The sequence below is a fragment of the Mesocricetus auratus genome, unplaced genomic scaffold (assembly GCF_017639785.1).
Source record: "Mesocricetus auratus isolate SY011 unplaced genomic scaffold, BCM_Maur_2.0 Super-Scaffold_100029, whole genome shotgun sequence".
Taxonomy (NCBI): domain Eukaryota; kingdom Metazoa; phylum Chordata; class Mammalia; order Rodentia; family Cricetidae; genus Mesocricetus; species Mesocricetus auratus.
This window is the reverse complement of record NW_024429210.1, coordinates 12134239-12157755: the sequence shown is the minus strand read 5'-3', so window position 1 is coordinate 12157755 and position 23517 is coordinate 12134239. Positions and strand designations below refer to the sequence as shown.

The following is a 23517-nucleotide window of genomic DNA, read 5'->3' as shown; positions in this document are numbered from 1 at the left end:
CGTCAGTCCTCTCCCTCCCTCCCTCCCTCTCTCCTTCTCTCCCCTCCTCCCTTCTTTCCTTCTCTCTCTCCACCTCCATCGTCCTTATTTTTCTAGAGTCCTCGGCTTCCAGAGTTTCTGAAACCACTGATGCATGGCTGTACCCCATTAGATTTTCCTTAGCTTTCTTTTTTTTCAAACTTGATGGAAATGGTTGTTCTCTCTGCATGTATGTCACTACCACTTGAGTCTTCATGCCTGTGGAGGTCAGAAGAGGTTATTGAAGAGGATGTTGGATCTCCTAGAACTGGAGTTACTTACAGCCACCATGTGCATTTTGGGAATTGAACCCAGGTCCTCTGGAAGAACAGTCTGTGTTCTTAACCGCTGAGCTATCTCTCCAGACTCAAGATTTTCCTTTTAAGGAATAAATTTGCCTTACACTTCTCAGTCACAAAATAATCTTAAATATTGCTCCTTGCTAAAGTTTTCCATAATCAGAAATAGCCTTTAAGAACACGAGATACCTTATTTTTCTGTCCTTTCTTGTGGCACACCTGGGGTATATAAGAGTTTGCTTTCATTTGTTTGAGCTGTTCTGGCCCAGGCTTAATGCTTAAAAAGTTTTGTTTTGTTTTCATATTTGCTTTTATTTTGGCTAGTGATTTTTGTCTCAGGGAGACTATAGACTGTAATGGATAGCTAAATAAGGTTAATATACTTTTGTAGATTGTTAATATTACATCTTCCACACTTCATAATTGAAGCTTTCATTTTTATTCTGGTAGGCTCACAGCTGGCAACCTGGAATAAAAAACCCATACCGTGGTGTTGTTGTTTGGCCTGTTCCTGAAAACATTGAAATCACTGTGACACTTTTTAAGGTAAGTTCTTTTTGTGAAATCTAAGTTTATAAATTACATCTGCATGTGCTTCCATTTACAGATTTTTGTACTATTACTATGGTATGCTTGTGTCTCATCTGCTTACCTGATTCCATCAATTCCAAGGAGGAAGTTTGTACACTGTAAAGGCATCATAAAATTTCAAGATCTATAAAGGCCCATGGGCCTACTTTTTCTGTATCCTTAAAGTGCTCTTTCTGTGTATAGCTGAAGTTGGTGAAATCTTTATTCTGCTCCTCATTTTGTTGGCTTTGTTTGATAACAGTTGATTTTAAAATCAGCATTCAGTAAATGTTGTTAATCTAACATGGAATTGCAGTTTTTTTGTTTTTTGTTTTTTGTTTTTTTTTTGACTCCTTAGGGACCTGCCACCCAGGTCCCAAATAAACACATGGAAATTTGTTCTTCTTTATGAATTCCCAGCCTTAGCTTGGCTTGTTTCTAGTCAGCTTTTCTAAACTTAAATCATCCTGTCTATCTTTTATCTCTGGAGTTTTTACCTTTCTTTATTTTGTATATCTTTTTTCCCTTCTTACTATGGCTGACTGTGTGGCTGGGTGGCTGATGTCCTCCTGTCTTTCTCCTTTTCTCCCTCTTTCTCTTCTCCTTTTCTCCTTCTATTGATTCTCTCTGCCTGGCAGCTCCGCCCATCCCTCTCCTGCCAAACAGTTGGCTGCTCAGCTCTTTATTAGACCAATCAGGTGTTTTAGGCAGTCAAAGTAACACAGCTTCACAGAGTTAAATTCAGCAAAGAAGAATCCAAGACATCTTTGCATCATTAAACAAATATTCTACAGCATAAACAAATGTAACACATCTTAAACTAATGTTCCACAACAAGTGTAATCCATAGAAATCTGCTGAGAGTGAATGCATGTGCCATTAAGCCCACTAAATAAAGTATTTTATTAATATTGATATTTATGAAAATTATAGCTGGAAAACAACATATTGTTTTAAAGTATAGATAAAAAATACAGATGTTCATGTACCATTTGCCTGTCTTTTATGTGTTGTTTTTCCTTGAAATTTGTCTTATTTCTTTAAATATAAAATTGAACACATGATAATTAAGCACCAATTTACTAACCAACTTTCCTGCTTTCAAGAAATAGTGAGGGCAAGGTATGGCCTATTATTAGCCTTTTAGAAAGTGGTGGGTTCAGAAAACAAATGCTTGCCAAACCTGATGGCACAGGTCTATAGTTCTAGCTACTTGGGGGACTTGACAGAGAAGGATCACAATTTCAAGGCCAGCCTGGATAAATTAAGACCCTGTCTCAAAATAGATCAAAGAGGCTTGGCATGGTATAGCTTGCTTATAATTCCAGTGCTTTCAGGAGGTCGAAGGCATGTTCTGCTATGTATTAAGGCCACCCTTGGGCTAAGTGGGTCCCATCTCAAAAATGGGTGGGGGCATGGGGAATTTGGGAGAGTGAAAGAGGGTGTGTAAGGAAGTAATGGGTGGCTAAGAACCAGAAAGCATGGGGTGATACGACTTAGTGGTAGAACACTTGTTTAGGATGAGCGGTTCCCTAGGTTCAATGCACACACACACACACACACACACACACGCACGCACGCACGCACGCACGCACGCACGCACGCACGCACACGCACACACGCACGCACGCACGCACGCACGCACACGCACATGCCATTATTCTCAGAATGTTTATGTTAAAGTTGTTTTTACAAAGTATTGGAAGGAGGAGGTATCTACTAAATCTTTAAGACAATTACATAAGAAAAGTGAAATTAAAGTAGAGTTCAGAATGCGAAGCCAATGTAAAACAGTGCTTCTGATTTTGTACCCAAGCATATGAATTGTTCTCGTGTTCATCAGACTTCTCTTGTAGCTGTGACAGATACCTGAGAGAATCAGCTTGGAGGAGGAAAGACTCTCTCTCTGTTTCTCTCTCTCTCTCTCTCTCTCTCTCTCTCTCTCTCTCTCTCTCTCTCTCTCTCTCTCTCTGTGTGTGTGTGTGTGTGTGTGTGTGTGTGTGTGTGTGTGTGTGTGTGTGTGTGTGTGTGTGTATCACTAGCTGGCCTGGAAGTCAGAGAAACCTAGACAGATTGACTCTGCCTCCCAGTCTCTCTCTCTCTCTCTCTCTCTCTCTCTCTCTCTCTCTCTCTCTCTCTCTCTCTCTCTCTCTCTCTCTCTCTCTCTCCCACTCACACACACACACACACACACACACACACACACCATTGGTGGTAGTGACATCATCATCATCACCATCATCTCCTTAATTTCCTTATGGAAAAATGAGACAAAGCAGTAGCTACTTTTCTGTTTGTCTCCCCCAGGACAGTCAGAACTGCCCTATTGCCCTTCTGGTTGTCCTCAGAGGCTGCTTACAAAGCTCTTCTTTCCCATAGTTCTGCTGGAATGATAACCTAACCATGGCAGTTAAGAGCAATGCTTCCGGAGTCTCTGCCTACATTAGTTCAATTAATTCATCGTAACCCCAACGTTCCATCATTATTTTCCTGACAAGGGAACTAAGACTAGTGGGGAGGATACTGTTCCCAAATACCTTGAGTTAACCTTATTCTTTCTTCTAGACCAGGCTGTTCTCACCTGTGGGTCATGACCCCCTTGGGGGTTCAATAGCAGATATCCTGCACATCAGATAGTTACATTATAATTAATATCAGTAGTAAATTACAGCTATGAAGTGGCAACGAAATAATGTTGTGGTTGGGGGTCACCAGGACATGAAGAACTGCACTAAAGGGTCGCAGCATTGGGAAGGGTGAGAATCATTGTCTACACTGTATTGCCTACTCTGTGGTAATGGGCTATGGATATTTGCTGCAACGGCAAGATCTCTGATATGCTTGAGGTGAAAGACCCCTACGCAGGGCCCCCCTAGGAAAAGAAAAGCAAGGCCAGGCCATTGCCTAATGAAAGAAACCCAGACCAGGTGTCTCACCCTCAAAACAGGATGTCTGTGATCACTATAGCAGTCATGGGACCCGGATAATAATTGCTGAAGCGTGCTGGGAACTTTCATATGACAATACTAGAAAACCTAGTCCTTGGCAACTACCCTGGCCCCCAATTGTGTCTGATCACTATAGCAATCATGGGGCCCGGATAATAATTGCTGAAGCGTGCTGGGAACTTTCATATGACAATACCAGGACACCTAGTCCTTGGCAACTACCCTTGCCCCCAGTTGTGTCTATGATCACCATAGTAGTCATGGGACCCGGATAATAATTGCTGAAGTATGCCTGGGTCTTTCATAAAGTAATACCAGGAAACTTAGTCCGTGGGAACTACCCCTGCCCCCAAGATGAGCCAATGAAATGCCCGTTACTTATGTAACCATTGAAACTCTATAAATATTGTACTCCCTGAAAGCCCGGTATGCTCTGCACCTGAGTTGCAGTAGCATCCGCAGGCGCCTGTGTACTCAATAAATCACCTCTTGCATTTGCAGCCAGTGGTCTGGCCCCGGTTCTTGGGCAGAGGGTTCGGTTCAGTGCCCGGCGCTTTGATGCCGAGGTTTTTCAGAGGAAGACTTTTAAAGAATCTCATCTGTAGCACAGGTTTTAATAGGTCTTAATAATGAAAACCAGGAGTCAGATATTAGGGTAAATGCTGAAAGGTCTGAGAAGAAGCCAGCCGCAAGAGAGAACTCTTACCTCTACTGAATTCTCAGACCAAAGAGACGGTCTGACCCCGCTAATCCTCTCACTAAGTGCCATGAACTCCTGTCTCTTCCCGCTTTGTTTTTTCTCTCTTCCCAGCCATGGCATTCCTGTCCCTATCTCCTTAGTGGAGGGATTAAAGGCGTGGGACTCCCAAATACTGGGATTAAAGATGTGATCCACCATCACCTGGCTCTGTTTCTCTTTTAGACTAATTCACTCTCATGTAGTCCAGGGTGGCCTTGAACTCACAGAGATCCGCCTGCTTCTGTCTCCCAAGTGCTGGGATTAAAGGTGTGTGCCACCACTGCCTGGCATCTGTGACTAACTAGTGTGCCTGCTGGGGTTAAATGTGTGTGCCACCACTGCTGGTGTTTATGGCTAACTAGTGGGGCTAGCTCTACACCCTGATCTTCAGGCAAGCTTTATTTGTTAGATCACAAGCAAAATATCACCACACTCAAGTAGATTTATTGGTTTAGTCTGCCCACGTTGGTAAAACAAATGAGTAGACAAAGTTATACTATGTTTTGTATTTATTTTTAATGGCAGAGAACAGGGTTTAGGATGGAGTTGGAACATAGTTCACAGCCATCTGTTTGGGGAACTGACAGAGCCTTGAGTTGAAAGCAACTGTTAAAAGTTGTTGCTTGGAGCCTTAGTTGCTCAGTGTGGTTTTGGTACTGATGTGGGAAATGCTCTGCACTCAGCTTCCATGCCTTTGAGTGTTAAGATACAGGGAGGATGTCTCAACCCCCTCCCCCCTAGTCTGTAGTATCACACATTTCTAACCCAGTTATATTGCTGGGGCCCCTGTAACCTTTTCCGTTATTTAAATGAGTATTTCCAGCAGATTCTTTATCTTCCACATCACCCAGAATTCTGATAGAAAAACAAAACAAGCAAACAAAAACTTCATTCTTTCATGATAAGTTTTGGATCTTGTTTTTGAATAGCCGTTAATATTCAAGCAGAAAACTTCCTCATGCATTTCCCTTCTTTCAAGTTTCACAGTTGACTTAATTTTGAAATTGTAAATAGGAAGTGACCTCTCTGGCTCTGAGACCTTCACACAGGTAAACTCACGGGGAAGTGCTTTTCAAATTATTTATTTTGTAAAGATTTATTCTGTGTGTATGGGTGTTTTGTCTCTTGTGTACCATATATATATATGTATATATATATATATATACACACACACACACATATATATATATGCTGCCTGTAGATGGCATGAATCCCCTGGCACTGGGGTTTCACCAGTGCTCTTAAGTGCTGAGCCATTTCCTTGAGAAATGCTTTTAAAGGAAGTTATCAGTATGTTTCACATCTGTAATATAACCAGAAGTTGATTTCTTTAGAGTGCCTTGTGGGTGCTAAGGGTGTTATCCAGGTCCTCTGGAAGAGCAGCAGCCAGTGCTCTTAACTGTAGGGAAACCACTCCATAACTCCTAAATTAACACACACACACACACACACACACACACACACACACACACACACACGGTGTTTCCCTGCATGTATGTCTACACTGTGTGCATGGCTGGTGCTGAGGAGGATAGTAGAGGGTGTGTTCTCTGGACCTTAAGTTACAGATGGTTCTGAGCTGCCTCATGACTTCTGGGATCCAAACCTCGGTCACTTGGAAGAGCAATCAGTGCTCTTAAGTGCTGAGCCATTTCCTTGAGAAATGCTTTTAAAGGAAGTTATCAGTGTATTTCACATCTGTAATATAATCAGAAGTTGATTTCTTTAGAGTGCATGCTTGTTTTTGAGATTTCAACTAAATTGAAAATAGATATGGACTAGTGAAAAAATTAAAAGCATATTTTAGACTTTCAGAAGGGAAATGGCTCTTTATACTATTAGTGCAGAAATAAGAAAGTTGACAACAGTTGAAGGTAAATAAAGAAGGCTTGTTTGATTACAGATGTTTTGTCGTGTTAATAATAAAATAATTCTGTAGACATCCACTTTAAAGTACCTGAGAAATGAATGTCGTTATTGCTTTTGCACCATTTACTGGAATTTCCTGTCAGGTTATTTCTTTGCCCCAATGAAATCATTCCTTAAAAATTGTTTTAGGTGTCCTATGTCATCTGTGTTTTACAGATGTTTTATTTGTTTTAAGTGGTGAAGTAAAGACTATACTTTCAGGGATCATTTCTGTTAAATACGTGTTAATTGCTGTGGGTATTCCTTCATGAATCCATGAATTCTTTTGTCCAGTATTCTCGAGAGGCTGCTGTGTGCCACACAGGCTTCTTGAGACTGGGGGCTCAGTGATTAAACTGAACAACAAGGGGATGCAGTCAGCTCCCGTCCAGCTTTTCCATCTGCACTGTGAGGGGCGCAGCCTGTGTGTGAGTCTGCTGCTCAGTTAAACGGCAATAAATCTAGTACCCATCTCAGAAGTTGCACACTAACCGACACAGTGAGTGTTCACAAATATCTCTGTGTTGCTGATAGTAATTGTGCTGCATTTCTAAAACAGTGACTATGGACGCAAACGGCCAGAGGATGGGAGAGTGTGTCTGCCGGGTGATGGGTGTGGTTGCTTAGTCTCTGAGTGGCACTGTTTGTGTCCCAAACCAATGATAAAAAGCTCTCGCAGCCTTTAGAGGCATTTCTTTCAGAGCCTAGCTCACGGACAGGCCCAAGTGGAAAAAATAGCAAGCAGACGTTTCAACTTTCATTTTTCTTCTACCCAGTCTTGTCCTGTCTCCCCATCACTGACAACCAAGGACACTGTGGTGGTTTTTTGTCTTACCAATATGAATCCACTCAATGAAGCAGCTGTGCCGACACAGCTTACATACAGAGTGAGCAAAGAGAGGTACTGAGAAGTCTGGGCTTGTTTTCAAGGCTCTCTGGGTTGACTGTAGAGTCTTGCACATGTTGAGCAAGTGTTCTATCACTGAGCTGTATGCCTAGCCCTTTTTATTTGTGTTTTTATTCTGAGACCGGGTCTCTCGGAGTCACCCAGGTAGCAGTGAACCCATTCTGTGACCCAGGAAGGTCTGAACTTGTGATCCTCATATCTCAGTCTCCTATATGCCTCTAGGTCTGGTTGAAGTTTGGGATTTATCATGCATGTTGTAAGGGACTAAAGGAGATCTGAGTCATGCTAACATGGTCAGAATGTGGCCTGAAAATTAATCTGTGAGTGAAAGGTAAATGAATTGAGAGACCATTGCAGCCACTTTTACCTTGAGATAGTCAGGATAGAAACTGAGCTGTGACCGTAGCAACAGAAGATTATGATAATAAAGTAGGGCCAGTTATGAACAAGATACTTCCCTGTGCGGAGCAGGTGGAGTCTGAGACCCTTCCAGAGATACCAGAGTCCATCTCTCAGGGGGTGTGCCTAATCTTTAGTGTGTTAAGGCACAGTCTGCTGTACTGAAATACCATCATTCTGTGTAGGTACCCCTCATACATAGACTCAACTTTGAATACATTGAATATAAACTTAGATTATATTATGAGCCCACTACTTTCTCTTTCTAAAGCTATTATATTATTTTTCTTTGTAAATTTTTGATCACTTTGAAATGGATTAGAAAGAATGCCCTAATTCCCATATCAAGAATTCACACCTTAAAAGTTCCAGTATTGCTATTTTTCTTGCCCCCTGTCTTAGTTACTTTTCCCTTTGCTGTGATAAAACACCTTAACAGAAACAGCTAGAAGGAGAAGTTGTGTGTAGGGGTTGGGAAGGCCAGGGCAGCAGCCCTGCTCACTTGCATCCATCCACAGACAGGAAGCAGAGGGTGATGAACCTTCTGCTATTGTTCTAATGTTTGTAGAAACTGCACACAGCTCTGCTGAGACTGGGTATTTTCTCCTGAAGCTTTCCTCATTCGTTCTGCAAGATGAAATGTGTTGTTTTCTGATCCTTTATTTCATTTATCAACCACTTCTTCCTAGTGGAGTATGGCATGTCTTTAAATGCATGAATCAGTATACTACTTCTGTAATCTCTAGTTTAGTATTTAGTGTTTGTCAGCTAAACGTCTGCAGAAGTGCGCTCGTTTACAGAACAGACAGCATTACCTTGGGGTAGCAGGAGCCCTCACCCCTAGATTCCTCAGGCCTTCTCTCAACAGGAGGAGTGGGAAGACGATTGTCTAAGGCTCATGTTGACTGCTGTTTTGTCTGATTATGAAATCCCTTGGAATACTTAGAAGTTCCAGGGTTCTCGTAATCTTTGCATCAGAGCTCCCTGCGGCTCAGGGGGGCTTTTAGTTTCAGATACTCAGTTGTGAAAGTGTGGGCATGCAGGGTGCTAGTGAGATTCTGGTTGACTCACAACTGTCTGCCTGTGACCATGTGTCTTTGTCCTGTCGTGGATGCAGTGTGGGGACAGATAAACAGACAAAAGGAAAAGGAATTCCTACTGTAAAATCATGACTTTTCAAAGAGAAACTATTCAGAAAGGGCTCTTTAAGAGGTTATTTTTCTTCTTTCTTTTAAAAAGTTAGTAAAACTACAAACACACTTGTTTGTGTTTTCTTTATTGTATCAATTGGACTAAGGATAAGTGTGTTTTACTTTTTGTAATCTGCTTTTGTTGCAGGATCCACATGCAGAAGAATTTGAAGACAAAGAGTGGACTTTTGTCATTGAGAATGTAAGTGAACAACACACACTCAGGACTTTTTAACCTCGCTATATTATTACAGTACACGAGCAGTTTGGTGACGGGATAAATGTTGCTTTATGACAACCTAGTAGGGAATTTGTAGGGTTTAGAAGTTCTTATCAATAACAGTTGTTTATAAAACATTTATGACAGACTATATACACACTGAATTTTGTGTGGGACCCGAGGGCGAAATCATTTGCTTACCTTCTTTATCTCTTCAGTATCCTCATGCTATTTCTTATTTAGTAAATGCCTTTATAGTACGGAATCCCAACCGGCTAGCAGGTATACAGTGGTGTTAAATAAATGCTTTCTAACTGGGGACTAGAGAAAATAGGCAATGGCAATAATAATGATTGAGAGTTTAGGCCTCTAGGGGCTGCAGAGATGACTCATTGGTTAAAAGTAATTGCTGTTCTCTCAGAAAACTGGAGTTGGGTTCCCACATGAGGTGTTGTGACAAATGCCTATAACTCTAGCTCCAGGGACTTGATGTCCTCTGGATAAACATGCATGTACGTGCACACGCGTGGGCACACACACACACACATACACACACACACACGACTTGGTTTGAAACCCTAGTTGTCCCAATTACAAGCTTTCTGATCATGGGCAAGTTTCTGAACTCCTCAGCTTGAAAGTTTATGAGTTGTTGGGACAATTAAAGATTTCTCTGTGAATATTAGTCTAACTATTGGTGTTATCGCAGTCGTTCTCATTATCACCCTGAAAGCTCCAAGACTTGCACGTAGCCTGCTTATGACATTCTTGGTGTCACATTCCTTTCTTCTGTGTTTGACTTTGCTTTGTATCTCAGGGTTAAAGGGAAACTTAGGCTTTTCCCCCCCGCAGTGACTTGGACCATTCTAGGTTTAAAGTGTCGGGAAGTGTGGGAGCAAACTCAGGTACCAGGACAAACGCAGCTGGGCGTTCTGATGGCTGATACAAAGCAATGCTAACATGTTGACATCTCATGCGCATCAGCAATTCTGGCATTTCTGTAGGGCTAGATGTGACCATATATTATACTTGCAGGGAAACAGAACAACTTAGACTTGTTTAAGTTAGACTCAAAGGCCAGCGTGCTTGTGTCAAATGGAGCACGCCCTCGTAGATGATCTTCCATTGCTCACGGCTCATCTGTGCACGTGGAACCTCTCAATTTAATATGCTCTAGACTTAGTAAGTTAAATTCAAACTGTTTAGTATAAAAGTGTGTTCAAACCAGTTTTATATTTGTGTTGGAAGGTGTTCTTGCTATTCAGTCTTAGGTTAAAGAAACAATAGTTCCACGTTTCTGGAAATCAGATCATTAAGTAATGAACCAAGGCTTGAGTTTTTTTTTCTTTTTTTAAGGAAAACTATATGCTATTACCAGACTTGACTACAAAAGGTATTTTAAAGATGAACAGAGGTATATACTGAATCTTAAAATAGTAAACTTTAAATGGAATGCAAAATAGAATGTATTAGATTTTCTTTCTATATTGGGAAATATATTTCTCAAATAAAAGATTCTGTTTGTAACCCTTTCATATAATACATGTTTAAGTCCAGAAACATATTTTGCCCACTTTCCTATTATTGAAATAGCTGAAATTTCTAGAAAGCTGTCAAGGGAGAGAGTGAACACGAGAAGAAAAGAACAAAAAATATGTTGACTGGCCTTCCTTCTCTCCAAATATGTTAAATTCACAACATCCAATTAAATCATATAGGTTGTCTTCAACTAGTCTTATCATATATCTCATAAGATATAGGTTTTAACTGAAATACTATAGAAATTAATTTTTATGGTATAAACATATCATTGTGAAAAACATACCCTGGTGATGTGGTTCTGAGAGCTCCTTTAACATGGAACCATTTTGCTTGTTTTTGAGACATGGTCTCATACTGGCTTCAAGTTCACCAAGTAAGCCAGACTGGCTGGCCAGAGAGTCCAAAGGATCTGCCTCCCCAGCAGATCAAACTCAGGTTCTCATACTCAAGATGTTTCCATAGTCTCCCTTGTCCCTTTATTTTGAGATGGAGTCTTGCTGCATGGCCCTACTGTCGTGGAGTTTCTAAGCATATAACCCTCTTGCCTTATCCTTGCTAAGTAGCTGGGTCTGCTATAAGGCATGTGGCCCTGCTCCTGACTTTAGGGTAGCATCCTTGAGTCAGTAACTTAAAAAATAATCCATGTGAGTGTTTGTTCATTCTGTTTATTAAATGGGCCTTGGGTATTATTGTACATTCCTTTTTGTGAATTATTGAATATAACTCCCTGCCATTACCACCCCTTGCCTCTTTGTTTCTATAGTAGTTCCCATTCCAGATTGGGAAATATGAAAAAGAAAACTGAGTTGTGCTGTAAGCCACGATCTCATTTAAAGAGATAATAATTTGCTTTTGTAGCCAAAACATCATTTCTTAAGTCATGAATATTAAAGAAAATAATGATCAAAACTTAATGGAGGACTGCGGATGTGACTCAAGTAGAATATTATCTGGTGTGTGGAGGGCCAGCGCTCAATGCCCACAACACAGCGACAGTCTAATGGGACCTGAGTCTGTTGGTACATGTATGTAACCCCAGCACTTGGGAGGTGAGGTAGAAGGACCATGTTTGAAGTCAGCCTTGGCTTCATAGCAAGTACAAGGCCAGCCTGAGCTACATACTGAGACACTGGTGCAGAGCAAGGTCTAAGGATAATTCAGTGCTAGAGCCCTTGTTCAGCACGTGGAAGACCTGGGGTGGGAGCAAAAATTAAATTTAGGTATTTGATAACTTGAAGAAAAGAAAAATTAACAAATATAGGAGGTGGGTAATTACCCAGCCTCCAGTAAAGATGATGACATCAACAATGCTTCCTAGGAATGCCATGTTAGAAAGTAGCAATTCTCCTAGGTAAGTCTGCTATGATTGTATCTTGTTGACTTTCCCTGTCTGTAGAGAAGCATTTTGTTTTGTTCTTGTTTGTGAAGAGATGACTGTGAGGGCTGGAAAGATGCCTCACTGGTTGAGAGCATTTACTGTGCAAGTGTGAGGACCCGAGATCAGATCCCATCACCCATGGGCAAGAAGGGTGAGGCTTCAGAGATAGGAAGAAAGCTGGGGCTTGCTGGCTGCTAGCCAGCCTGAAAACATGAGTGAAAAAGCACAACCTTCAGATTCAGGGACAGACCCTGCCACAAAAAACTAGGCTGGCAGTAACAGAAGACTCCTGACATCTCTTCTGTGTCCCATGTACAGGTTCACAGGTGTGCTTGCCTATTTTTATTCACTGTACATACTCCACAGTAAACACACACACACACTCAGGTACACACACACAGTCACACACACTACACACATATACACAATTAGAAAAGCAGTTTCTAAAACACTCGCACGTGCACACACACACACACACATACACACACACAACCACTTGGGTTTTCATCTATTTTTACTACTATACTGCATTTATTTTTTAAAAACTAGAGAGAAAAATGTTGTGTGTACATTATCTGGTACACAGTTAATAGACTTTAGGACTCTTGTGAAATGTTTAAGAAGGAGCATAAATGTATATACATTGTGACTGAAACATTTTAATCAATTATTTCACAAGGATGCAGTATTGTTTTGTTTGCATGTGTGTTTATTCATGGTCATGTGTGTGTGTGCATGTGTGTATTCAGATTCATGTGCACATGTCTGCCTGTATATGGAGGCTAGAGGTTGATGTTGGGTGTCTTCAACCACTTTCTACCTTATATTTTGAGACAGGATCTCTCACTTGAACTTCGAGTTCACAGATTAAGCTAGTTTCGATAGCCAGCTTGCTCAGAACCTTTGTCTGCTTCCTGAGTCCTGGGAATGTATGTGAGCATTCTTTTGGGTGCTGTGGATCAGAACGATGGTCTATGCTTGAGCTGCAGATACTTTATCTGTTGAACTATCTTGCCAGCCCAAAGACATTCTATTTTAACTATTCTAAATGAGGACAGCTATCATAAATTATGAACCACCTAATGCTAAGGAATGTTGTGTAAAACTAAACCCAGAACAGAACAGGGCAAGAACTGTGTGCTCTCACTGGCAAGATAGGTTAGAATTGGGCACATCTTCTGTTTCAGTTTTCAAGAGCGTTTTAAATAGAGTCAAAATAGATATTGAGAATTTTCTTTTTGTTCTTTACCTATGCAGATGTTTTTAACTATCCAAGTGTGATAACTCTTTTCACAGGCTCTGGAAAGTCCAGGTCCATTTTACGAAACTAACAGGGACACTTGTTGGTTAAGTAACTCTAACCCTAACCCTTTATTATAACCTTGTTATATTCTGTAACCACTATATCATGATTTTATTATGGCAGAATAGCTTCTCAATGCATCATTATTGCAGGACTCAGTGAGTCAATGATTATAGTTAAATTCAGTGAACCATTAAAGGAACCTTTTAAGGGAAGAATTACATTAGTAGTATCCTTTAACTTTATTGAAGGAAATGGCCGTAAGACAGTTTTGAACACCATACTGTCACAGGTGAATTCTTTTGGGCAATGGCTACTTCATTTAGGTGGGTCATCTTATTTTCCTTCTTTTTGAAACACCTTTTTGTTTGGTTTGGTTTTTGAAAGCAAGGTAGGTTTCTCTGTGTAGCCCTGACTGTCCTGGAACACCCTCTGTAGACCAGGCTAGCCTTGAAGTTAGAGATCTGCCTGCCTCTGTCTCTTGAGTGCTGGGATTAAAGGCCGGCACCCACCATGCCTAGGTAAAATCACTGTATTTGAAGTATGCCTGTGCCATTGTTATTGGTAGCCTAGTTTCTGATACACTCTTAACCAGTTCTGTTTTCATAAATGAGTTCTTGAACCTCTGTAAGGTTGATAAGTGGGCTTGAGCTTTCTAAGGCCATAGATGCTGCTGGTCTTTAGTATAATTATATAACTAGGTACTTCATAGACAGTGAAATAGTTTGAAAGATGATGTTATGCTTCAGAAAGTTATAAAAGTAAGTTAAAGACCGGGTGGTGGTTCTATCCCAGTATTCAGGAGGTAGAGGCAGATGGAGGTCAATCTGGTCTACGGAGCCAGTTCTAGGACAGCCAGGGCTACACAGAGCCGTTTTGGAAAGAAAAAAAAAAAGTTAAAAATGACAGTCAGATTTGGAGTCAAATTCTACATACACCCATAAGAGATTGAGAAAAAAAATTAAATTGAGAAGAATTTTGGATTCATAATACATTTCTGTTGTCTTTGTTTATTAAAATAAATTAAAATTCACTAATGTTACATTGTGGGTATTGGTTATGTTTAGAAAACAAAAAGTTAACAAAATTAAGGAAACCGTATAACCTATGAATGAAATTCATTGATAGGTAGAACACAGTTTTTTGTTATTAGTACTTTTTTCTTTTAATTGTCCAGGTCTCTCCAGTCAGATCATTTAAGAGGGATTCTACTATAAACACATATTAACCAAACCAGTCTCATGGGCTCTGTCTGCTTAACCAACTAGGGGATTAAATACCTGAGCTTAGATGTTTTCTTTTAAACCAAAGTCATAAGTTTGCTTTACTTAATGTCTAATGAGATTTTTTTAAACACCGAAATTAACACATGGAGCAAGATTCATCCATTTGTAGAGCCAAGTATTCGTGGAGCTTGTAGCATGCTGCACTGTCCAGACACTGGAACTAATGAGACCTGTAAATCAGGTAGAAGATACCTTCCTCAACCATTCACTCCTCTAAAGTAGAGGCAAAGAATAAAACTTAGTGAAACATTCAGTGTGATCAAAAGGAACAGATGTTAAACATAAATACATAGCATGTTAATATTATTCTTTGAGGTCTCCAAAAGGAATTGGAGTATTCTTATCAATTAATTAAAATGTCTTTTAATAAGAACACTGATAAAGTAAGTTTTGATGTAGCAATGCTGTATAAATCATTTCCTGAGCTATGGCTCCCCTTAGTGGTCAGTGACAGAACTGACTGGACTGGAGAAAATGCTACTCCTGTAGATAATGTATCAAGACTCATGTTACATTATAATTCACAAGCTTACATTTTAAATTGTGTCAACATTTCATGCAAAAGATGTAGTGAAGGAAAGTGCCAGATTCTCCTAAAATATGGACTTTTGCTTGCAAGTCAGCAAATACATTTTCCTGGTTCTGAAAGGCAGTATCAGAAAAAGAAACTAAAAACTCCTTCGAATTTGAAGGCATTTTGAGACTTTATGATGTCTCAGAGTATTAACAGTGAGAGTGGTTTCTCCTTGCTTGTTTATGCTTCATGTTTTTCAAACACTTTGTTAGTCTGTGTTTCAGTCTGGTGTTGGACTCCAGCGATCTTCCTGCCTCATCTTCCTACATGGCTATAAGAGTAAACTTTTACTAGATGTTAAATATCTCAATAAAACAAGACAGGTTGAAGAACCTCCTAAATGTAATTAACAAGTTAGCATTAATTCATTTTCACTTGGGTCCCCAGCACCAGTGCAAAAAGTCGAGTGGGCAGCATGTGCCTGGTGCTAGGTAGGTAGAGACCAGCAGAACTCTAGAGGTCTCTGAGCGGTCCGCCTGGCCAGATTGGGGAGTGCGGAATTTCCATGAGAGCCCTTGTCTCGGTTTCCATGGGTGGCCTTGTCTCAGAACTAAAGGCTGAGGAAGATGCTCGCTGACCTGGTCTCCACATGCATGCATACGTGTGCACACCACACACACCTCTGCGCATACACACTAAAATAAGTAGACATTGCAAAATCACAGAGGTGTTTATAATTGGCCATCTTTAGCATTAAATCTGTGAGGAAATCTATATATTAGATTGATGAAAGTAGTCTTTTAACATTTATACTATATCCAAAAGCCATTTGGACGAATTACTTGGGTTCTGCTAGATATTGTGAAATAGAGTTTTAGGATTTATTACTCATCAAAATTCATTTTCCTTCAGGTAAGCTTTTTATATGTAAATTGAGGTTAATTTTTGTTTCTGGTCACAAAATTTTCTTAATTTTGTCAGTCTGAGTTCTTGAGAGTGGAAAGCTACTTAAATACAAACCACAGCTTACCACTCTCAAGCATGTGGTAGTAGGCAAATGATTTCATTTTGTTGTTGTGAGACAGGGTTTCTCTGTGCATCCCTGGCCATCCTGAAACTTACTATGTAGAAAAGGCTGGCCTTACACTTGCCTCTGCTTTCCAGGTGTTAGGATTAAAGGTGTACGTCACCACACTCAGCTTGTGATTTGATTTATTATAGTATCTGCATATTCTAATATAAAATAATAAGATTGATATCTACTTTGTAGGTTATTGATTAGAAAAACATTGAAAAACATCTAGCTTGCTTTGAAGGTGCAATTTTTTTATAGCTTTCTTTTCTAGAGAGCATGAAAAAAGAATTAAGTTTCTGAATTATTGATTTCAAAATTTAATTTTTTACTTTTATTTATGCTTTCTGTAACTTTCAACTCATCTTTAACCTAAAAAAACAAATGACAAGGAATCTTGAAAAATCTGGAAATATTTTTGTCTCATTAAAACTTTTACCTTTTGATTACAGTCTTCTTACAAATTAAGAAGTGGCTTCTAAAATAAGTGTGCTGAGAACACATTGGCGTCTACCACTATACCAATATATGTGACCATTCACAATGTGAGACACAGATGTATTTCAGAACATGAGTTTGAATTCTCTTTATTTTGAATTATTTGCAACTCATCTATCTGTTCATAGTGTAATAAAGAATGGCTAGTGCAATTCAGTTTTTTCATTGTTAGCCTACAATTAATACTTTGTTGTGGGACTTTTTTAAAAATGTGAAATCACTGCAGTTATATTTAGATACTTGTTTATGTTACAGATGACCCAAGTAAATCAGAGCTAATATATTTGTACATACGGGTTTTAGTTTTAAATAGCTAAAGGTGTTTACTTTTTTGAGTCACTGGTTTTGGAGAGATCTGAAAAAAGTATATTGATAAACCAATTTATATTGAATTCATTCAGTGTACGCTTTTTGTGCATCATACACTTTGTGAATAATTTTATGAATAATATACAAATAATCAAGACATGCACATGTTTGCCAATAGTGATGTTTGTGTTTTTCCCTGATGCTTTTTTTTTCTATGAAACTGGGATAGTCACTATCTACAGTATCTCACAGATGTATCTTCTTTCTTAATGATATAAAATAACATGCCAGCTTTAAACCAGGAAAGAATTGTATTTGATGACACAGGGTATCTTGTTCTCAAGCTTACTAATGAGGGTCTATATAGGGAATTGCAGGAAAAAGATATCATGAGGTGTCAAAGAACAATAAAGAAGAGAGAAACCAGGGAAGACTTCTTGGAGTAAGTAACTACAGAGTTTAGCTTTTTAGGAAAAAAAAATGAAGTTAAACAAAAGACACTCTGAGAGGAGGGAAGAAGATCCAGTAAAGAAAGGGTTAAGTTCCGTGGGGGAAGAGAATTGTAGTAAACAAAAGCAATGGAGAGAAGCTGTGAGCTCCACTATTTGTGACCAGCAGACATCTGCTTCTCTCTAACTACTAACCCAATACATTTAATAGTAAGCATGCAGTAATCAAGTTCTGTGTTCACCTTGGGATCAGAGAGTGCTTTCTTGATGCAGTGACCAGTGAGATGAGCAGTTTGGCTCCTTAGTGGCCCCCACCCCCTTTTTCAAATTTCAGTTTACTTGCTGTTACCTCCTAAAGCTTTTTAAGAATGGATTGACTGGAATATTAACTATGGCTTTGCCACAGCCTTGGTTCTGAGCATACAGCATGTACACATTGCCTTGTATGCCATCACACCACACTGTGCCTTCCAGTGCTGACCAAAACACCTTGACTCAAATCAAGACTAGTATATAGTATGAATTACAGTGTTTTTCTGTTACAAACTTCACTGCTTTTAATGAAACATAATCGCATAATTACAGAAAATATTTTTAATATTTTCCTAACATCATTTCTTAGTATGAAATGCCAGATTGTTATATCTTTGTATTATTTTGTGCTAGGACATTTTATTTTAAACAATGCTGTTTGAGTTTATGCCTGAGTTCAATGAATTTTGCCTTGGAAGTCTGCTCCCAAGAATTTAAAAATTTCTGAAGTGACTCTATACATAGTTTTATTTTCTGCACTGCATATTTGTGTAAAGTCATGTTCTCAGCATTAGCAATTATAAATGAAAATATCAACTTTGAAAAATGTTGAAATCTTGCAGTATAAAACATTCAGCCAATTTAATTTTTACTTTAAAGGCAAACAAGCATGCCAGTTTCCCTAGTATTTAAATTTGCTTTCTTCTTTTGTACATGGTAAAATCAAATATATATCAAAGTGTTTTTGAAAGAAAATATCTCATTTTTTTTGCTAGTAGATACTTGATTTGTGTTCCTAGTTTTATCTACATTCCTGGGGTCCCAGCTCAGCTGTCCTCAGGCTTATCCAACAACCCTCTCACTTTCCATTCCTCTACCAACTTAGGAAAAGTAGATCTCAGACACTGTAGCATCTCCATCTTCTTAGGCTGCTTGAACACATTCAACTTTTAAAGCACAGGCATGTCAGCAGGTGGTCTGTGTATAAGTCAATTTGTGTTGCGGATGGGAACATATCTTCCCTTTAGTTGATCTCTGGCCTATTAGACTGAGGATCAAACTGGCCATTTTTGAATCATGAGAAGTAATCTAGCACACTGCCTGAGCTGGGGAGTTGGAGTAGTGCTGTTTCTTCTTATTTCTCCATGAGAGAAGATGGTTGTATTGGATGCAGCAAAGCTTCCTCTTTTACTATCTCAGTGTCAAATTTCTGCATTTAGAATAGAAATCTCATGATTGACAGAGGCTCTCTTGATCTTTTAATGATGTCAGCTATATGCTGTATGTGATGGTGTGTTGGATAACTGTACAGCAAGGTTGGGGAAAGCATGACTGGGAATTTCATGGAACTCTGTGAGCCTGCCTATTCTCACTCTGGTTTAACTTCAGACAAAGCCCAATACATGCATCCCCCCCCACCCGATTTTTCTATTTTGCGTGCATTTGGAACTAGAGCTTGCCAGTTTGAGTAGCTGAGGTAGTCAACTTGCTCTGCAAAGACTGAAATGATACGTGGGCCACCAGCCAAACACCTGGCTTCAAACTTGAGAGACAATCACTTATTTACTAAGCCCCCCCCTTAGAAAGTTTATCATTGTTGTTGTGTTACTATTATTAAATGGCTCTTTAACTTTAAAGATACTTTGGAAGACGATGTGCTCGTGAGTGCTTGCTCATACTCTGTGCAGGTGAACCTAAGGCTCTGTGTACCTCCATCTATTTGCCTAGTGCTCCGTCTTCTTCAATTTTATTTTTCGTGATATATAAAACCTAAAAACTACATATTAGTTGGGTGACATGATGTTTTGATGTGTGCATACATTGTATAAGTTATAAGTTAAACAGATCTACTCAAACATCATTCATTTCTTTGTGGTAAAGATTTCCCAACTCTTTATATCTCACTTTTTGCATCGCATACCATGTTGTTGTTTTCTGTGATCACCCTATGGCCAGCATCACTCCAGACCTTCTTGCTCCTAAATGAAACGCAGAACTGTGTGATCAACCTTTCCACTTCTAACCTGTCTTCTAACTTGCTTATTACCTTTACGAGGCTGTAATAATTAGAAAAGCTTTCATTTCAGACCTCACACTCAAATTCCTGATGTGAAGAAGGAGCTCCTCATCAGAACTGAGTTGTGCTATATTTATCTGTATTTCAAAAGGACACCATCAAAATGGTAGCCATGAGGTACATGCTACATCACATAATTCACATGTCAGTTTAATTTGTGAAATGTCCTAGCTAGCAGATTTAAAACTGCTTTAATTTGTACACCATTTTTAAATTACCACAATATGGAGTGCTGTGGGATTGATTTTTTTTTAAAACAAATTTTATCTTAGTTCACTGTGTGGGGACTTATCTCTAGTGATAGTACTTGTTCCTTACACATAAAGATAAAGTTCATTATATAAACATATTAGTATCCATAATTGCTCACACATTTCATGAGCTTTTATTAGATGAATACAAAGTAGCAGATTCTTGTTAATTAAATGAGACTATAATAATGGAAAAGATGTCTCTAGGTATCCTATTATCTGGGAAGGGATACAGGCAACTTCTAAGAGTAAGTTTAGGATACTGTATATGCCCATATAGAGAGTACATAACCCAGTCTTGGTGGGCTGGGAAGGCTTTCTTATTGATATAAACAAACCTGAGGGATAAAATTTCATAACCCTTTATAACTTTAAAATTTAAACTCGCCATGTAAAGTTATTTTATTTGAAAGATTTCTTTGAAACTCATTTTGGCTGTGAAATTTGATTGGACTGGAGATGAGGCTTATTCCTTGTATCTAACTCAGCATGAATGCTTTTCATTTTGCTGCAGAAATGTTAGTATTTTTATTGCGGGAGTGTGCGGTAGTGCACAGATCAGCACTGAGATTCTGCTAGAGGCGATGCTTTAGTGGACCGAGTGCTTGGGCAGACTCTGGAGGCAGCAGAGACTAGCTCCCACGCACAGCAGCACACTGTCCAAAAGGACGCCTTCTTGAGTATTCTATGTCATCAGTGCTTGCCTTCTTAGGGCTATAGGGACTTACAGACATTTAGTTGAATTTTATAATAAAGAATTTAAAAAATCACTGTGTCATCACTACTACTTTACATGGCATACATGATAAATAAGAGTGGAAAGGAAAGACCTGTGTGTGTGGGTGTATGTATGCATGTGCATATGAATATGTAGATACACACACACACACACACACACACACACACACACACACACACACACACTCCACATGTGACATTCAGAGGTTGATGTCTTGTATCATTCCTTAACCACTCTCCATCATACCTTTGGAAACAGGGTTTTTCACTGATTCCAGAACTTACTGTTTTGGTCACGCTGACTGACCAGTGAACCTCAGGGATCTGCCTCCCACTCCAAGTCAGCTCTGAAGTTATAAAAATGCACTGCCACATTTGCCCTGTATATTGGTACTGAGGATCTGTGTTAGTCAGGGTTATTTAAAGGGCTAGAACTGACAGAATAACTCTGTGTGTGTTCATTAATTCACATGTCAATTTAATAATTTTAATGTACATTCATTCTATCCTGTGTGTGTGGGTGGATTTATTAGAGTGACTTACAGGCTATGCTTCAGTTAGCCCAACAATGGCTGTTTATCAACAGAAAGTCTAAGAATACAGTACATGTTCAGTCCATGAGGCTGGATGTCTCAGCTAGTCTTCAGTATATGCTGGGAGTTATGGAAAACACCATGGCCTTTTACTTTCTTGTTTCTATCAACTAATAGTATAAACTTTACCATTTATACTGCAATGAATTTGATGGCATGTGATTTGTGTAGCTATTATTGAACCATGGTAGCCTGAGTGTAGTGTCTTGTAAATTTCGAGAACCATTTAGTTTATTATTATTGTTTCCTGCTAGCTGCATTTAAATGTCTTTGTATGAGAGAGAGAGAGAGAGAGAGAGAGAGAGAGAGAGAGAGAGAGAGAGAGAGGTGACCAAAGTTGATTTCAGTTTTATTTTTTACCAACTGGAGGGAGGAAGCTGATAAACAAGACAATCAGCTATTCCAACAAACCTGTAATGCTGCCTCAGACATGTTTGAAAGGAGCAGCATATTTTGGCAGTTTTCATGTTTACTCATAGAAACTCAGCAGTGAGAGATCTAGCACACCAAAGATGTTATGAGTCTGCACGAGGCCTTATCCCTGATGGAAGCCATCAGAGAGCAGATACCCACAGTTGTTCCACAGTAGGATCCTAATGGCACACCACACTGTTAATAGAGACCGTTTGTTTTAAGGGTTCCCAGTCTGCTCCTTTCCCTTGCCTCTCTATTTGCTCAGCATTCTGTAACTGAAACACCCTCATCTTACAGTAGAGCGAATCTCAGCTTTCCAGCATTTGCCTTGTCATCTATTTTGGAACACTGGTTTATGTGCTGAGGTCTTCTGCATGGTTCTTTGCTCAAAGACAGCAATAAAGTAAATTATAAAAGACAAACCAGAAACAGCAAAACATAAACAAATTTTAATTTTTCTATTTTAGTCCTTTTTGTAAAAAAGTGTATTTTCAATTGAAATACGATTATATCACTTTTCCTTCTCTCTTTTGTACCAACCCTACCCATGTCCTCTTTGAGAGTGGGAGAGCTGGTAGCCTCTTTTCTTTGATTATTGTTGTTATATACATATATGTACTTGTGTATGCACAAATAATAAAAGGACTCATAATTCCTTACCACATTCTATATCTCATCCTTACACCCTTAGATGAGTGCAGCTCCCCCTCCCAATAGAGAAGCCCCTTAGAGCAAATGGAGACATCACAGTGTTGTTGCTCCTGTGTATATGGTTTCAGGGCTGCCTACTCAGCACTGGACAACAGTAAGTGGGCTCATCTCTGGAAGAGGCTAATTCTCCTTCTCCCAGTACTCATAATTCTTCACCTAGGTGGGATCCCACAGTTGTTCTGATCTTGTCTATACAGCCATTTCTAGGAGAGACTTTCACAGCAGAGTTCCTGGTATTCCTGCTCCTACAGTCTTTCCACCCCCTCCTCCATGATGTTCCCTGAGCCATAGCTGCAGGAGTTTGCGATGGGGTCCATCCACTGAGGTTTTCCGTGGTGTTCACAGGAGCTGTAATGGGGTCCATCCACTGTGGTTTTCTGTGGTGTTCACAGGAGTTTGCGATGGGGTCCATCCACTGTGGTTTTCCGTGGTGTTCACAGGAGCTGTGATGTGGGCCCATCTGCTGCGGTTTTCTGTGATGTCTATTTGCTGTAAGGGTTTCTCTGTTGGGAGGGGGAGCTGCACTTACCTGAGGGTATGAGGATGAGATTTAGAATGTGGTAAGGAATTATACTGGTCTAGTAAAGTCCTTGATTTCTCTAAATTCCCCTGTATTACTTTTATTGTTGCTAACATAGCCATCAATTTACTTTTTGATGACAGTTTCATACACATATATGATGAACCTTAGTCATTTACACCTCCAGGTAATGTCTCTTCCCCCTTCTTACACCAACCCCTTTTTTTTTTTTCAAGTAAGTCCCCTCATACTGTTTTGTGTGGGTGGCCCACTGAGTTTAGTTAGGCTTGCTTGCATAGGCCTGAGTGGGAAGTTGTTTACTGGAGCATGGCCACACCACTGAAGAAAGTTACTGATCAATTTTATATCGTGTGAAAAGACACATGTATTACTCCATTGTGGTTTGTGACCT

The 23517-nt window shown here is 39.6% G+C and overlaps 1 protein-coding gene across 10 annotated transcripts in view; it reads left to right on the top strand.

Moving 5' to 3' along the window:
• Positions 1 to 23517, top strand: part of Ehbp1 (EH domain binding protein 1) — a 275065-nt gene that overhangs the window by 51806 nt on the left and 199742 nt on the right. For all 10 annotated transcript variants that reach the window (XM_040733240.1, XM_005070382.4, XM_005070380.4 and 7 more), the window contains exons 4-5: positions 768 to 863; positions 9127 to 9180. In XM_040733240.1, coding sequence (XP_040589174.1) covers positions 768 to 863; positions 9127 to 9180 — 150 coding nt within the window. The remainder of the gene's footprint in view (positions 1 to 767; positions 864 to 9126; positions 9181 to 23517) is intronic.